The sequence below is a fragment of the Ammospiza nelsoni genome, chromosome 20, assembly GCF_027579445.1.
Source record: "Ammospiza nelsoni isolate bAmmNel1 chromosome 20, bAmmNel1.pri, whole genome shotgun sequence".
NCBI classification, from domain to species: Eukaryota; Metazoa; Chordata; class Aves; order Passeriformes; family Passerellidae; genus Ammospiza; species Ammospiza nelsoni.
Window position 1 is genome coordinate 8,343,715 of NC_080652.1, and position 17,419 is coordinate 8,361,133.

Below are 17,419 nucleotides of genomic sequence, written 5' to 3' on the forward strand. Positions count from 1 at the left end.
GCCCGGAACGGGAAACGCGGCCGGGCCCGGCCCCTCGCGATGGCGGCGCCGGGCCCGGGCAGTAGCGCGGCCGTGCCGGAGGTGCCCGAGGCGGAGCGGCTGTTCCTGAGGCAGCACCCGCTGCTCAGCCCCGCGGGGCCGGGCAAGGTGCGGCCGTGGGAGGGCTGTGAGGGCTGGGGGGCACCGAGAGGGTCCTGAGGGGATGGGGCCGTGATGGGGACGGCACCGCGTGGTACCCGATGGGCTCGGCTCCAGCCAGCTCCTGCCTCCAGGGGTTTGTCCGGCCGTGGTCTGTCCTGCGCTCCCCAGCCCTGGGATGGATACGGGAAGGGTGATCAGACATTGGAAGGGGCCGCCCAGGGAGGTGTCCCCATGCCTGGAGAAGCACTGGACGTGGCTCTGAGTGCCATGGTGTGGTTGACAAGGTGGGGATCGGTCACAGGTTGGACTCTAATGATCTCAGAAGTTCTTTCCAACCCAATGGATTCTGACATTCAGTGGGATAAACCCCTGGGTTTCCTGACCATCAGTGTGTTTTTCAGGTGAGGTGCAGGCTGACAGGACACGAGCTGCCCTGTCGCCTGTCGGAGCTGCAGGCTTACACCAGTGGCAAGAAGTACCAGCGGCTCATAAAGGCAGCCAGGGAGTTCGACTATGGCACGTTTGAGCCCCACATAGTGCCCAGCACGAAGAATTTGTACGTATTCTCCCTCCTGTGTGTTGTGCTTTACACTTTGTTTAATGTCTGAGGACATAAAGTGGTTGGGCTTTATGAAGCTCTTAGGTCTTTATGGATTTGGGGAGACTGGGAAAAGCTTCATAAAGTATTTATCAACTTTGAGCAACTTGCAGTGCTTGTGAATGAAAAGTTCTGAAGTCATGCACACTTTAACTCTGTTGCTGGTCCTTTCTGTGTCAGACACCAGCTGTTCTGCAAGCTCACCCTCAGACACATCAACAAGCTTCCAGAGCATGTCCTGCGTCACGTCCAAGGGAAGCGCTACCAGAAGGCCCTGAAAACGTGTAAGTCACTTTTCTGAAGCTGTGCCAGGCAGCATTTCTTTTCTGAGCTGTTAAGATTCCAGCCTCTCTCTGAAGTGGGTGGGACAGCTTTGTTTAAATTGACAGCAGTGTGTTACTATGTGTCCTCCTCAGCTAGGAAGGAAGGTCCCTGATATAGGGAGCAATTGGCTTCTAGCAAATACCTTGGAACATCCTTCTGTAAGAGTATCAGCTCTGAAACTCCCCCAGGGAGTGTGTGATCTGTATTAACATCTTCTCTGGTCCATAGTGTCACTGTAGATGTATATTTGGAGCATGCTGGACTTTGGAGTTGCATGTCTTACAAGCTTGAGCTGGGAATGGGAGGATTGAGGGGCTGGGCAGCTGCTCAGTGCTGCCTGACCCTCTCTCTCAGATGAGGAATGCCAGAGGGAAGGAGTGGAGTACGTCCCTGCCTGCCTGAGACAGAAGAAGCAGCGGGCACAGCACCCTGATGACCAAACAAATGGGAGCAAGCAGCCTCACAGGAAAGAGGAGTTCTGGGAGCCAAAATCCAGTGAAGAGGATGGAGAGGACACAGACGACAGCATGAGTGACCTGTACCCACGTGAGTGAGAACCTTGGTGACATCCATGTCCTCAGGGGAGTTGCTTGGTTAATTGTGTCCCGATTTCTTTACACTGCTGCTGATGCTGGTGTGCCAGAGGCACCTGACTTCGTCCAGTTGGGAGTCCTGGGTTTTGGAAAAGCTTACCTCCACCAAATAAGAAATAATTGATGCTAATAATGAGTTGGATCATGCAAGGTGTGAGGGAAGGGATACAAAATCTGCTGGGATTTGCTGTTTTAAGAATCTCCACTTTCCATGTTTCTCAGCAAATCTTTGACAGAAGGTGGTTAGGGTGTTCTCCTGACTTAGATCTGGAGGTGCAAATCCATCTTGTAACACATGGCACCACCTGTGCTGACATTCCCAGAATGGGAACAGAAAGAGCACCCAGGCACATTTCCAATAAAACACCAGCATGTTTATTTCCCAAGTATTTCAGTAGTGACATGTGGTGACTGGAAGCGGCTTTAAAGCAAAGTGGGGGGAGGCAGAGCCTGTGTGCACAGGGAACTGATTTTGAGCTGAATCTTTTTTAGCTGCACTCTTCACAGAAAAAACCCCAGCAGCTGCAGAGAGCACAAAGGGCAGCGATGACTTTGTGACAGACAGCGAGGACGATGGCACCAAGCAGAACAGAGAGCACGGGGCAAGGAGGGACAGCAGCAGAGCAGCTGGCAAGAGAGGAAAGGTGGGAGTCATCCTCTGCCTGCAGCAGCAGGGGGTGTGGAGCTGGGATGCCAGCCCGTAGGTGTGCCAGCTATTCCTGTCTGGGAACCAGCAGAAGGTGCAAAGCTGCTCAGAATAGATTTTTCCCTGTGTGCCAGACAGTGACTTGCATCCCGAGGTGTGAATTCCTGCCATATTTATGGCAATATTTATCCTGCCTGGGGTAGGGAGGGATGTTCCTGCCTGTACAAAGAGCTCATCTAGGCTGGGATCCTGCCCCACACCATCATAGAAGGAAAGCTGATGTGTGTCCTGTGGGTTCTGTAATTGTTCTTCAAACACACAAAAAAAATTACTGTTTTGCAGTCACAGAGTCCCTCTAGACCATTTTTCTGCCACTGCCTTACTTTATAAATGTCTCAAAGTAGAAAGTTAGGGCTGGATAAAGTTAGGATTCATTGCTGCAGGGAGCCTGTCAGTTTGTACCTAATGAAACCATCAGAAAGGGCTGCTGAGCTGCAGGATCCTGGCTCCATGGGCAGACTTGGGCTCATTCTGGCTGTTGAAGATCATCACACTCAGTTTCTGTTTAAGCTGTCTCAGGCAAGGCTTGATCTGCATGTTGGAAATAAGCTGATTAACTTTTATTTTTCCCTACAGAAACAGACAGGCCCTTTAAAGAAGAAATTCAAGAGCCATCATCGAAAACCCAAAAACTTCAAGAAAGCAACCAACGGGAAATAAATTTTATGATAAATACCTGGACTGAAGTCTGTTGTGTAACAATTCCAGAGGGAGCACAGGATGAAGTGTCTGCCCATTCCAGTTAACTGTTAAAGGTGTGGAGGGGAATAATGGGCTGGAATTAAGTTGCATTCCAAGAGATTCAATCCAGCCCCACACTGAGGGAAGGATGAGTGCTGCAGTCAAGTCCAGACAGCTGAGTTTTTTACAGAAAGCTGTTTTTTCTTAGGCAGGAAAGCAGAGCAGCTCAGCTGAGTTTTTTACAGAAAGCTGTTTTTTCTTAGGCAGGAAAGCAGAGCAGCTCAGCTGAGTTTTTTACAGAAAGCTGTTTTTTCTTAGGCAGGAAAGCAGAGCAGCTCAGCTGAGTTTTTTACAGAAAGCTGGTTTTCCTTGGGCAGGAAAGCACAGGAGCATCACCAGCCGCACACGCCCAGTGGATACAAAGATGCCGTTGTTTTATTTTGATTGTTTTCAAAAATCAAAACATTTTCAAACACAACTAAGGTACAAAATACAGCATAAAATGAGAATTTATACTTCTTTCTTTTTTTTTTTTTTTCCACATAGAAAGCAAAAATATATTCAGAATGAATTCCAGAACACTTTGCAGAGCCAATTGGTAGCTGACATCCTGCTTGTGAGAGCTTCTCAGCCACGGGGAGAGGTCACTGAATTTCTGGGAGATGCACAAGTACAGCAGTGTATGTAGGAAACCAGAATCTTCTGCATCAGGACTCACAGTTAATAAATCTGCATGTTGTGCTGCCTAGAAGTATCTGATAATGCCCTCCACCTAACTGTGCCCCTGGAATACTGAAATATTCCTGCTGCAGGGGACAGCAGCAGTTCCTTTCCTAGGGTCTTTTGTTGGAAAGGGGACTTGATTTTTGCAGAGGAAACTGGTCAATATTTCAGACTAGTGTGTCATCCAGCTCCTTAGTTAGACAGGACACAAGGAAGTTGAGAAAGACAAGGGGCTACTTGCAGGAGTAGTTTGTGTCATTTATAAATACTATGAACATCAACAGCAGTTCAGGTATGTGAGAGCGGCTGCCTTGATCAGTCTAGAACCGTTGTAAGACCTGCAGTGGAACAGTGAAACCTCCTGTGCTGCAGATCTGGCACTGAAAGGACCAGTTCAGCCAGGAAGAGTCAGGAACACAGAACACTTTGAGGTGAAGATTTCTCTTGCAAAACTTTCTTGAAAAGAAAGCCATCGGTGACCTGACCTTAATGCTGAATTCCCCTCCCATCAATCTGGACATGGGGGTTGGACTAGGTGATCTCCAGAGGTCCCTTCCAACCCTAATTATTAATTATTCTGGGATAGCAACTGGCTTCCTCCAGCAGCAGCACATCTTGCCCTTACAGAGGCTATTATCCCCTTAAGATGATGAAATCACTGGTTTAACTTTCAACAGTGCTCTTCTATTTTTCATTAGTTCTTTCAGCCCAGTTTTCTCTCCTAAAAAGCAACTGTTTAACTGAACTGTCCAGGTGAGTGTCCTTATCAGGAGACCCTGGGGAACAGCTCCCACTGGAGATGTTCAGCTGAATTCCTCCTTGAACAAAGAGGGGAGGCAACAGAGCAAGGAATCAGTGTAATGGCAGGAAGTTGGTAGGGCTCATGCTGTCTAGAATTCCTCCACAATCTAGTGAAACAGGTTCTCACCTAGTTGACTAAGAGAGGACACAAAGCCTCCCCTGAGCAGCACTAAGCATGGTCATGGCACAGAGGTCGTGGCACTGAGAAGCCAAACAGGGCCTTCCTCTCCTCACCCTCCTGAGCTCCTCCCAGGGAAGGTTCACCCCCGGCTGCTTCTCCACTGCCCAGGCTTTGCACCCCCATTCCTCAGCTAGAACCGTTTGCAGAGTTGGGAACAGGGGTCATTTGCACACTTCTTGCACAGCTCAGGGTGCTCTGAGGTGGCAGAGGAGGATTTCTGAGCTCTCTGTCCTGGAGAGCTCAGCAGCCCAGCTCTTCAGTCAGCTGGGACTCTTGCAGCCAAGAGACTGACAGAAGTGAATCTAAGAAGCAAAGACTACAGATTAGGAGATTGACTGCTCTCATCTGGCAAGTACTGAGTGCACAGAAAAGGGGAGTTTCTGTAATTCTCAAGACATTTTCACCATTAACCTGCAATTCAAATATGAATTTGGGGTATATATGGATGGAAGCTGGTTAATAGCAGAAAGGAGCTTTTATCAGGGAACCTGCAGCACAACTTGGCTCCCTTCTTGGGAATTCAGGAAGGGCAACTTTTGGGGGAAAGAATGTAGAATAAAGAATTCTTTTGGCACAGAATTTTCACAGAATCTAATGTTCTGTCTCTTCAGGATTACCTCCCCCACTTCCTTTAAATCTGATTAGCAATACAGGATTCATGATTAACAATACAGGATTTCCCCTTGCTCCCCTCAAGGGCAGAACTGGGACATGTTAGAAAACCCTCTCCCTTTTCTTACCCAGAAAGGAGTACAACTACTTCCAGGGTTTTCTTTTTTGCCTTCTGTTCAGGAGCAGGAAAGACCCTTCCCTGCTGAACAAAAGGGAATTACAGGCCTCTGAGCAGCAAAATAACAGTGATTTTCTATTTTCTGGATTTTCTTTGATGCTGCTTTCACCTTGATAAGCAATGCTATAACCAGCCATGGAACTCCTTATGCACAAGACAGTTTTGATAAGGGCAAGAAAGGGGACCCACTTTTTTAGTTATACCTACAACCCAACACCACACTGAATGATCCAGCTGTATCTGCTCACCTTTCTGCAAATTTTAAGACATTGCTGACATTCCAGACAGCAACTGTTCTACTGCAATTCACTGAAGCATCAGCAAAATGCAGGTTTCCTTGGGTTAGTTCCAAATCTAGGAAGTTAGAATAGCCTAGGCAACATTCCTTGAAGAAATAGGATTTTATCTATTGTATTACTGGTGCCACAGTAAATCAAATTCAAAACATCTGTGCCTTTTATAGGAAGGGGGCATGTACGTGTAAAATGCTGGCAGTTTTTGTTGAATCCATAGAGAATCAGTTCTGGACTTAGTACAGTATGTCCCAAGAAGTGTTGCTATTCCTGTTACCACTCTTTTTTCTTCTCATCCATGGAGACTCCACCAGGACCCAGTGCAACCACGAGGAGGAGCCCTCCAATGACAGACATGGTCTGGAAGAAATCGTATTTGAGGAAGTCGTGCATGGGCTTGTAGGCTGGGACGGTCCAGAAGGCATTGAAGTAGATGTTGATGCCAAAGAGCCAGATGACCAGAGTCAAGGCAGCCAGCTTAGTCTTGAAGCCAATTGCCACCAAGATAATCAGGGCTGTGCCCACAATGTTCTGCAGAATCTGCAAGGAAAAAAGCCATGAAAAAAAGTCATTTACTTATACAGTTCTTAAATAGTTACACCAACATCAAAATAAAATAAAAACAGATACACCAGAGCAGAGTTTTTAAAAAGATGCAGAGCTTGCATAAGTTCAGTTGTCATGGCACAGGTAACCTAATATTATTTTCTGAAGTATTAATTTTTGTCACAGACATCTTTTAGGAAAAATCCTTTTGCTAGGATCCTTTCTCCTGAGAAGCTGAGAGGCCTCAGACACGAAATGTGAACAATAATTATCTGCTGCTGTGGAATGCAACAGGTGCATCTGTGATTGGTCTCATGTGGTTGTTTTTAATTAATGGCCAATCACAGTCCAGCTGTCTCAGACTCTGATCAGTCACAAGATTTTATCATCATTCCTTTCTATTCCTTTCAAGCCTTCTGATGAAATCCTTTTTTCTATTCTTTTAGTATAGTTTTAATATATCATTTTCTTTTAATATAATATATCTCATAAAATAATAAATCAGCCTTCTGAAACACGGAGTCAAGATTTTCATATGTTCCTTCATCCTGGAACCCCTGCAAACACCACCACAAATTTTATTTAGAGATTTCAATTGAGCAGATCCTGCAGCCCACCTGGGCACTGGTGCTACATTCTAGTTGCTCAATTCATACTTTAATACTGAAATACTTACAGAAAAGAAGTTCATGTCAAAGTGTAGCAGTGTCATGAACATGAGGACGAGCAGCACACGTCCCCCCAGCTGCATGTACTGTTTTGGGGAGCTCTCCCTCATGGTGGGGACACCAGCAAACATGCTCTTCCCCTCCGAGCGGGACTCAGCCAGAAGCAGCAGCAAGCCTCCCCCAAGGGCAAGATTCCTACACAAATGGGGAAAAAGGAAGAAAAAAAGCAGTTTAGTACAGCTTGCCCTGATCTATATCTGCAAAGTCTTATCTGACAATTTCAGTGAGATAATGTGAGAGTGAGGAGTGACTTGCTGTGCACTGTGGGATGTGTTGGTCTGTGTTAGATTTCCCAGCCCCAGCAGCACTGAGCACAGCCAGCATTTGTGGGAACACAACCTGCCAGGGAAGTCCAGCACCCACCACCCAGGCACAGTTGCTTCAGGGGCTGTTACAACACAAATTTCGTTGTGTTTGAGTTATTCTGTACCTCAGGTTTAGCCATATATGCCAAAGTAGTTCAGAGGTTGCTTTGAGAAAACAGAGCAGCAGCACTGCTGGGAAGTTACACATTGACAGGGCTGTAGTAAGCCCAGAGTGCAGCTCCTGTGCTGGCCTCCCCTCACAGGGGTGCAAAGGCAACAGCCAGCATCACTCAGGGCCTGACAGGAAAGCTCATGTTTAGAATCTTGTCTTCTCCTTAGAGAAGGTGTTAAGAGGTTTAAAATCCCAGAAACCACTCCTCTGACCACATGCTGTAGCTTTCTGAGAAAATGGCTTCAGTCATGCAGAAGCAGAGTTGCTATTTTAGCCATTTAGGAAATAAAAGCAACTCTGATCAAGTGTAAACAGCTGGTTGAGATCTCAGCCAGGTTAGCAGCAGAAGCACTTGGATCCTAGAGGGTTAGGATTAGTCTTTCCCTTCCTGAGCCTGCTGCCTACAGTTTAACACAGACTCCCTTGATTTTTCAAAAGCTGTCATTTCTTCTTTAATGTAAATGCATCACTTGTAAAATCTTTCTAGTAAATACTATGTACAAATGTCATTTCCTCTGCCCCCAAGTGTCAGTTTTCATTCTGTTTCCATAAAAACTTCCAGAAGCAGGCATACCTCATCAAGAACTTCAGGTCCCATAGAATGCTGTATGCAATAGTCTAGGTAAAGAATAAAACAGGTTAAAACAGCACATAAATGACACTGAAGTTCTGAATTTCTGTTACAATCTCAAGTCTGTATCAGACACAGCATAATTTGCTTATAAATACAATATAGTGAGGGAAACAAGGTAATTACATCAGTGTGGTAATGAATCCATGTAACACAAGGAAGGGAAGGCAGAATTTGATTTGTGCTTTAGGACCCCCAAAATTCCCTGGTTTTGTAGGGGAAGGATGCTACTAGACAGGATCCTTTGTGATGGGAACACAGCTGAAGGCCAAAGCAACTGCAAATGCCACATCTGGCTCATTAAGTGACATCCAGGTAAATTGCCAGTTACTTCTGCTAAATTGGTCAAGGTCAAGTATTGAGTGAATGTCTCCAAGCTGACTAATTGCAATTACATTATTGGGCACATCAGGAGAACAGAAGCAGCAAAATAGTTCAATGCCATCAAGGACTGGCACTAAGCCAGGGTGGAGAAAAATTCCAGGGTTGCAAGTTATATTTAAACATGTTGGGAGTATTGGGGCTAAGAGAGATTTGAAAGGTACAGTTTAGAAGGGATGAAATTTAAGCCTCCTACCTGTAATGCTATAATTCCAAACAGTCCAAAGCAGGCATATTGCACAAAGTTCCTACTCAGCACCAGGATACAGCCACCTGAGGTGGGGAAATTGAACACAGTTACACTTGGAAAAGCTCCTGCAGGAATGCTAACTTGGATTTTCCCTTGTCTTTTTTGAAATAACTGTTAGGCCCATCATGCTGTATTCCTTTTCCTTAAAAGGATAAAACCCAAAACCTTTCTCAAAACTTCCATCAGAAAGCACCAACAGCCTCTGTCACTTTAACATGAGGACTGGCAACTGCATTAAATTAAAGTGACTCTACAAAAATACTGAGGGCAAAAAATCTAAATCAAGACACAAGATAAGAAATTGGCAATCAGGAACAGTAAATCAGGGACATAATATAAACAGAACAGGATTTCTCCTCTCTCCTGAAGGAAAGGCTGTTGTGACAGCCTGAACCCACCCAGCAGTGCACTCCTTCTGGGATTATTTTGATTCCTGGGTTTTGGAAAAATTTCTGACACAAGCACCTCACTCAGGCTTCAATGCATCCTCTCCAGGATAAGATTTTGCCTTGAAGATGAATGCCCATAAAAACAGGAGGCTGAGAAAGCCTCAAAATTGCCCTGTTTAAAAGAACAGGAGTATTAAATTTGGAGCACTCTGGGTGTGGCATACATGGGTGCATGTAAAGAACTGAAACCAGATTGACCTGATGGATTCTTGGCATCTGTGACTCAGAGGCAGCGTGTCACAAGAAACTCTCTATGACTGCTTCCAGGAAAGGCTGAAGCAAGTCAATTCAGAGCTCTTTCCAATTCATTCAGCCCATGTAGTACTATCATCTCTAAGCTGTCAGGAGCTATCAGGAAATCAGCGAGGAATCCCACGCTGCCATGATTAACAGGGCTGAACAGCCCTGTTGGAAAAGAAATGAAATTTAGCAAAATATTTAATTATAGTGAGTCATGTGTGAGCTGGTTTGTTAAAAAGTAGTTTTGTAGCCGTTGAAAGTGTGTGTTGGGTTTTGTGTGTTACCTAGCAGGTAGTCTCAGGGATTTAATAAATAATTAAACTAGTGCAGGAAAGTAAGAATACTAACCTGTCTGGAGGCAGCATACAATGCTCTTAGAATAAGATAAGCAGAGGATTAATGATCTTGTTTGTGAACCAAGGAATGTATCACAAGGGGTCTGTGACCAGGCAAGGGGAATGGAGGACTGTTTCTTGGAGACTTTGTTGTGAATCGCATGTATAAGAGGGAAGCATCCACACGTGAATTTGGGGGCTCGGACTTTGGGACGTGAGTCCCCCAGTTCCCCGGGCCCTTAATAAAGCACCCACAAAACTTATCCGAGTTTTGTGTCATTTATCAATCGGGCAACAGCCCCAGAGACACTTACTCAGCTGCCCAAAGAGGTTTAGGATGACAAAGATGGAGGCCAGGAAGTAGCCACAGTTCCACGTGCCATCGATGTAGTCCCTCTGCTCACTCCACTGGAACCACATGCGGATGCCATCCTCCAGGAAGGTGCTGATCAGGCACAGCCGGGCCACGTGGGGCAGGTACTGCTTGGTCACCCTCAGGAACTGCAGGGACACACAGGGCATTAGCAGGGAAGGCAGGGGAAGGGACACTGCAGGGATAACACAGCCCTGCTCTCTGCACACTGAGATCAGCAGTTCTCATGCACTCAGGGTCACTGACATCCAGAGAGAAACTGGGACTTGGATTTAATGAAATGCTTCTTCACACACAGCAGGGGAAACCTGTTGGCATTCTCCACTGGACTAGGAGTTGGAAAAAAGCAGAATCCAGCAGCACATTTCTGTGTAACAGGAACTGTGCTTTGATGGAGCTCTCACTAATGAAGGCTGACCTTGGTTTTAGGTTCTCTATCTCAGGGTTTCATGTTACAGCTCAGCTATCAGATAGCCTGGAGCTGAAAGGGCAATCCTGCTCCCACCCCTGTGCTCAGGCACTCAGCACCCTGAACAACCCAGATTCAGGGAGCCAGGCTGAGAGAAGACAAATTCTGTACAAATTAAAAAAAAAAAAAAAGAACTAAATTATTTGCCAAACTGCCTCCAACAGCTCAGTGCAAACAAAGCACATATACTTGAGCAGCAGATCTCAGCTCCACATAACCACTGCATGGAACTGCACCCTCTGTCCTCAGGGCAGGTTTTTATTTCCATTCAAAGGAGCATCCTCTGTAGAAAGGAAACAGAGGTTTACAGCCACAGTTCAGTGCAGTGGTTAAAAGGAAATTATATCATCAGGCAACAGATGCTGAGCTTCAGTTTTTGGGAATGGAAGATGTATCTGGGCCCCCTTCATCTTGCAGGCTCCTGGATCAGTTTTGTCTGTAATTACAACAATTAAAGGAACAAATACAAAATTGCCAGAGTCTACAGAGTTGTGTTCTATAGGGCTGTGGGGTGCACAGGAAAGCTTACTGCCTCTGGGTAAGGACAAGTGTCTAATTGTCAACCCATTTTCTAGGCAGCACTGGTTATTACTTAATTGAGACTTCCAGCAGGAAGGAGACAAAAGCCACTTCTGACAGTTTATTCCTGCCAGCAGCAATCAGTCAATACTAAAAGCTATGCAAATGACAAGCCTAGCTCACTGTGCAATTACAGATTATCACAAGCAAAAAAAATCAGCAAACATCCTTAATGGTCAATTAAATAGTTAATATTGGAACAAACTGCACTGTTGTACTACCTGCATCCAGAGTCTAAGGGTCAAAATTCACCTTAATCAAGAGCATTTTAAGTGCAGCTGTACTCTGCCTCCTGAAGGCTGCCACTTCAGGCTTTTTTAAGCCATGTCAACAGTTGGATGAATGAGTCAGAAGAGAATTTCTGATCTTTGTCACTCACTGAATGAGACACACATCTTGGCTTACAGCTTTCCTCCCTCCTGGGTTTCACTGTGAGGTTGAGGAAACTTGCTGAGGAATACTAAGAATAAAGTTCTTACAAACCAGAAGTCGTTTGTAAGATACTGAACAAGCAACTTTGGTCTAGAAAGAAATGAGAGAAGATAAATGCTGGGGATCTGTAAGGAAAGGATAAAAACAGTGCTGAAAGGCTGAAAAAAGCAGCAAATAGACAACATCTTCCTCCAGGCCTCATCTTTGCTGTTTTGAAGTGGGAGTTGTCCTCATTTTCCCCTTCCCTTGAACCATGAAGAGCACAGGTGAAGGATCCAAGAAGACATTTAACATTTACCTGTTCTCTTGGCACACACAGAGGGAATTTAACACTGGCTATTGAACACGAGTGCACACATCCAATGGGCTCCAGACAAGTCAGAGAAGCTGCAGCCCATGGCTGCTCCAGTGCTAAGCAACCTCAGAGCACACACAGCTCCTGGAGCTGCACTCAAATTGAACCCTCTGCACACAGCAAACTCAAATAAGCTTCAGAAACAGCCTGTGGGAACAAAAAGCCAAGCCAAAGGAACCAGGAGATCCAGAGAGAAAGGAAGAGAACAACTACAGGAAGAGAATGTAACAGGCATCAAGTGATCTCACAATTAGAGGATCTGGGTGTAAATCACTCGAGTAATTTAACTAAAGATGGAACAAATGACAAGAAACAGGAGAGCTCCAGCAGTGGGACTCAGTGAACAGCACCAGGCACCCTGGGTTTAGCCTTGCACAGCACCAGCACTGAGTGCCTCAAAAGCTGCACCCTGAGCCCACTTCCTTTAAGATTCACACAGATAAAGTGGCACACATGGGAAAATTGCAGTTTGATTTGTGCAGCTAAGAAATGGGACCTGAAACACACCCAAATCCAAATCCACTGATGGAGGTGGCAGCATTAAACTCACAACATTAAAAACTACACGGCATTTTCTGCTCTGGGCTCAACTGCTCTCCACATGTGCTGTCTCCTTGGAAGAAGTGAAACATCATGAGAAAAGACAAGAAAATGCTAAATAAAACTATTTTAAAGAAGAACAGCTGGTTGTGTGCTGGCAGCCAAGTCACTGACATATGCTAGAGGGGCTTTGTGTTGCCACTTCCCCCTCTAATGGGATTAGAAAGGCAAATATAGATTTAAATGCTCCTTTAAGTTTAATGACCAAAGATGTACAAGAAGATCCAGGCATCCCTCAACCAAAGCTCTGCTCAACCCCCCGTTTTTCTAAAGGGGGACTGAAATTTTCAAAGCCATAAAGGCCTGACCAAAAGAGAGGGAATAAAGTGATTCATTTGGATCCAACCTCCAAAAGTTTCAAATTTGCTGAAAGTCCACTCTGTTTTGATGAAAGTGCATAAAGCATGGTACAATCACAGGTATTTCAAGTCCAATAAATGGACATGAGTTGGGAATTTTTGCAGGTATGTTCTGTCCAGGCACAAAGCTTTTTCCTGTGTATTCATGTATCAGGGAAATTCTGATTATGGTGAGGAACAGCACTCTGCTCATCTGTACAGAAACCCTCCTGAGCTGCACAGCATTATTAGTCTGGAGCTTCTGATAAGGCATATCCCAGATAACTTGAACACTTTTAAGGGATTGCTTTATTCTGGGACACCACTGATCATTCCTGGAAAAGGATGCTCAATCCACAGAGAAAAAAAAAATAATTCACTTTCTTTCACCAGCTTGGATACATTCACTCAAAGAGATCCCACCCCAAAATCACAGGGACAGCAAAACCCATCACATTCATTAGCCCAGTGCCTACAAATACTGTAAAAAACTGGGAATAGCTTTCCCATTTATTTCCAAAGGCAGGAAGAGGGCTCTGACCCACTAGAGCATTGTCAGCAATATTAATTAGATTTTTAATTGCAGGAAGATTTCTCAGTGCTCTTCCCTTCTGTAGTGTGCTTTATACCAATTCCCTTTTCCAAAAGGCTATTTATTAATGAAACCTTTAAAATGGTACTTTTAGTAATTTATTGCATTTTACTATCATTCTTCATGGGAAAATTTTTCCTCAGCCTAACCAGAACAGGCTACTTGGCTTATAATGATAAACAATCAGTGCATTACCATGGCAAAGTTCTAGAGAATATTTCCAAATTCAATTTTTTTAATCTAACTGACAAAGTTCAGAATAACAATGAATTTTTTTTTTCCTCCCTTCCATTTTCTGCAAAAGAGGATATTGAGGACAAGAAATAATGGGTTCAAACTAAAATGTAAACTGGAAATTAGGGAGAAATTCCTCCTTGTGAGGGTGGGGAGGCCCTGGCACAGGGTGCCCACAGAAGCTGTGGCTGCCCCATCCCTGGCAGTGCCCAAGGCCAGGTTGGACAGGACTTGGAGCAACCTGGGAGAGTGGTAAATCCATGGCAAGGAGCAGAACAAGATGGGCTTTAAGGTCCCTTCAAACCTAAATGGTTCTGTGATTTTATATCAGAATTATCTGGACAAGATACATCAGCATTTATCTTAGAAAATGAAATAAACTCCCCCAGTCTGGCTGTCCCTGCAGCCCTCTCACTGCTGTGCAATGACTCAATAGTCTCCTTGCTTTTTTGTTCAGGAATCTTTTTTTTTTTTTTAATAGCAGAAATGCCAAGCACCCACATTCCTAAGGATTTATTCCTACAGATTATTACAGACACTAGGAAAGTTACCTGAGATCTGCTCCCTCTTAGGAAGGGATTACAAAGGAGAGACAATCCTAAACATTCTCTGCAGGCTCCAGATACAGCTATTTCCAGTACTTGGTGGCTCCACTGAAGGGGTTGCCAAGTAATATTTTAACAAAATCACTAAAAATCAGCTTAGTTTCTGAGGATGTAAATTATTGAGTTAGTAACACTGGGCTGGTGTTAGTGTCCCCTCACTGCAATTCCTTCCAGCTCAGAGCAGCCTATTAACACCATCTCACCCCCAGTACTGCCTCACTTGTCCTGAACATGGAGATAACTGAACCAAGTGGGGAAAAAAATCCTCAAATTTTTCTCCTGCCAGTTCAGCTCCCCAGTTCAATGACAGAAGTGCTGGTGAGAGAGAAAAGAAAGGGGAATGTAGCCTTGGGAGAAGTAGGACAAGCCCTTTCACTGACAACTTAGCACAGCTCACCTCTGGATTAAAGCCACTCACTACTGCTGAGCATCCTGGCATCCAGGGCATAATTTGTTAATTCAAAGGGAAATTACAGTATCTGAGAAAAGCTAAACCCTGCTGTTTGAATTTAAGGAACAGATTATTCTTGCTTTTGTAAGAGACATTCAGGATTTGCTGATAAGCCATGGAATTAACTCTAACATTCTCCCACAGGGGTTTTATGCTACAGAAATTAAGGCTCATTATGTGTTGAGCACTAGTACAGAGAGTGGAAAAAGCAAGAATTTCACTGAGAATGCATTCAGCTCCCAGCACAGCCATTGTCCAGCCTCCACCAGGGGAGTTTCAACACAGTTTGAGTCCAAACATTCCAAGTACTTTTTTTAATCCAAGATGAACTAACAGCTCCTGCAATGCCAAGTGTTAACTCCACAATATATACCAAAGGTTAGTGTTTAGCAAGTCACTCCTACATTGGTGTGACACTGAGCTTTAGCAACACAGACAGCACTGAAAGTTCTGACTGAGCTACCAGGCAGAATTATCACAGCAGTTATTACTCAGAACACCATAAAAATTCCTTTGCAATCTGCTGGTAAGAGGAGCAAAACTCTAAATTCTGCAGCTTAAGGCGAGCCTCATCTTTAAACAGGATGTGGCCAAGCACAAGTGAGTTTGTGCCATTTAAAACTCACTTCAGGAGGAGGAAAACTACATTTAAGCTGGACAAAAGAGCTTTCAGCAGAGTGAAAAAAGGGGTGTTAAGGACATCTAGAAATAACCCCACAGGAATAAATAGAGAGGTGTTATAAAAAGGTCAGGACAAGCATTGCAAATTTTGGCAAGAAATGTGAACACTGCAGTGATGGTTTATTTCTTCTCTAAAGGAGCAAGAGGACAAGGTAAACAGAGAATGACTAAGATAATCCAGATATCCCTTAAACTGAATATTCCACACGCAACAAAAAGCTTTAATCTAAAACTCTAAATCGAGTTTTCCTTCTTCCATCTGGGGGTGGGGAGGAAGTGCAGAACAGGTTTTCCCAGTGAAATCAGTGAAAGACAGAGGCAGCACAGCCCCCTCAGAGCTGTGACGTGTTATCGTGCACCACACAACTCACACTAAATCACAGTGGTTGTAGAACCAGGCAGAATCAGATTTTCCAGCCAATTTGCTGAATATGATTACTTGCTGCTTCTCATTGTCGATTAGATGAATCACCATGACTGTGAAGATCTTTGCAACACCATCCCCAGCAGAGCAACTACTTACACTCAAAATAATCCTGTTGTCAGACATTGTAAGAGATCACAAACTTCTATTTAACAGAGAAATCACTCGGGCCTCCACTGAAATAAACGTAAGAAGGTTTACAAGACAACGTCAGCTTGTTCGCTTTCCTTTTGCCCCAATCCTGAGCACAGCACCACGGTGCTGACCAACCTTTTCCAGTGTGGGCTTCCAGAAATACATCAGGGTTCCACGAAATCACAGAATGGTTTGGGTTGGAAAGACCCTAAAGTAAATTTTGTTCCAAACCTCGGACGTGGGCAGGGACACCTTCCATTAACCCAGGTTGCTCCAATCCCTGTCCAGCCTGGCCTTGAACTCTTGCAGGGATCCAGGGGCAGCCGCAGCTTCTCTGGCAGCCTGTGCCACCCTCACAGGGAGGAATTTGTCCCTAACAACCCCTGTCAGGTTGGATAACCCGGGCACTGTCCCATCCCTGCCAGCTCACACGGGTCCCCCGCACCCCTCTGTGCCCTCTCCACCGGCCGGGAGGGTTCCTGCTCTCCTTCCATCTCATCCCTTCCCAGAGAAGCGCTGTCCCCAAGGAGAACGCGGTGTCCGAGGGCAGGGGCGGCCGCTGGGCCCGCGGCGGTGGGAGCCGGGCCCGGGGTGCCCTCGGAAACAACTTACAGGAAACTTACAGGAAAGATGGAAACAGAAACGGGCAGCGAGAAGGCAAAGTAGACAGGCTACAAATTGAAAGACAGGAAACTTAGGCTGGGTATTGGGAAGGAATTCTCCTCTGTGAGGCCGTGGCACAGAGAAGCCGTGGCTGCCCCTGGATCCCTGGCAGTGCCCAAGGCCAGGCTGGACCGTGCTTGGAGCAGCCTGAGCCAGTGGAAGGTGTCCCTGCCCATGGCAGGGGCTGAACGAGACGATCTTTAGGACCCCTTCCAGCCCAAACCGCTGCACGGCTCCATAATTCCATACCCCCACCGCCCCGCCGCAGCGCGGCCCCGAGGCGGCAGCGACCCCGCCGCCATCCCGGCCTGCCTCGGCCGGGCCCCTCAGCGTGGCCCCGCCGCACAAAGGCCGCCGGGCGGGCGCGGAGGTGGGGGAGACGAGCAGGCACGCACCTGGTCGGCGAAGTCCTCGGCGGTGTTCATAATGTCGTTGTGGCCCATGGCGGGGCCCGGGCTGGCTCGGGGCGGGCGGGGCGGTGGCGGGGCCGGGCCGCGCTCGGTGCAGGCGCTGCCACGTCGGACGGGCCGGGCCTTGAAGGCGCCGCCGCGCCGGCGCGCGGGGGGCGGGGCCTCCCCGCTGGGACACGCCCCCAAGACACGCCCCTCAGCGCTCTTAAA

At 46.1% G+C, this 17,419-nt stretch overlaps 2 protein-coding genes across 3 annotated transcripts; one reads left to right on the forward strand and one right to left on the reverse strand.

Moving 5' to 3' along the window:
- Positions 1 to 26: 26 nt before the first annotated feature.
- SURF2 (surfeit 2) lies at positions 27 to 3,041 on the forward strand. Its single transcript, XM_059486153.1, has 6 exons — positions 27 to 147; positions 543 to 697; positions 920 to 1,023; positions 1,418 to 1,609; positions 2,149 to 2,300; positions 2,939 to 3,041. The coding sequence occupies exons 1-6, from the start codon at positions 40 to 42 to the stop codon at positions 3,020 to 3,022; spliced, it is 795 nt and encodes a 264-aa protein (XP_059342136.1). The 5' UTR covers positions 27 to 39; the 3' UTR covers positions 3,023 to 3,041.
- A 415-nt stretch (positions 3,042 to 3,456) lies between these two features.
- SURF4 (surfeit 4) lies at positions 3,457 to 17,318 on the reverse strand. Of its 2 annotated transcripts, none has more exons than XM_059486151.1 (6): positions 17,195 to 17,318; positions 10,183 to 10,369; positions 8,791 to 8,867; positions 8,157 to 8,200; positions 7,054 to 7,240; positions 3,457 to 6,371 (listed from the first exon to the last, which is right to left on the reverse strand). In XM_059486151.1, the coding sequence occupies exons 1-6, from the start codon at positions 17,240 to 17,242 to the stop codon at positions 6,105 to 6,107; spliced, it is 810 nt and encodes a 269-aa protein (XP_059342134.1). In that variant the 5' UTR covers positions 17,243 to 17,318; the 3' UTR covers positions 3,457 to 6,104. The 2 variants fall into 2 exon arrangements, with proteins under 2 accessions (XP_059342134.1, XP_059342135.1); XM_059486152.1 differs by lacking the exon at positions 17,195 to 17,318 and adding an exon at positions 16,101 to 16,177.
- Positions 17,319 to 17,419: the final 101 nt, after the last annotated feature.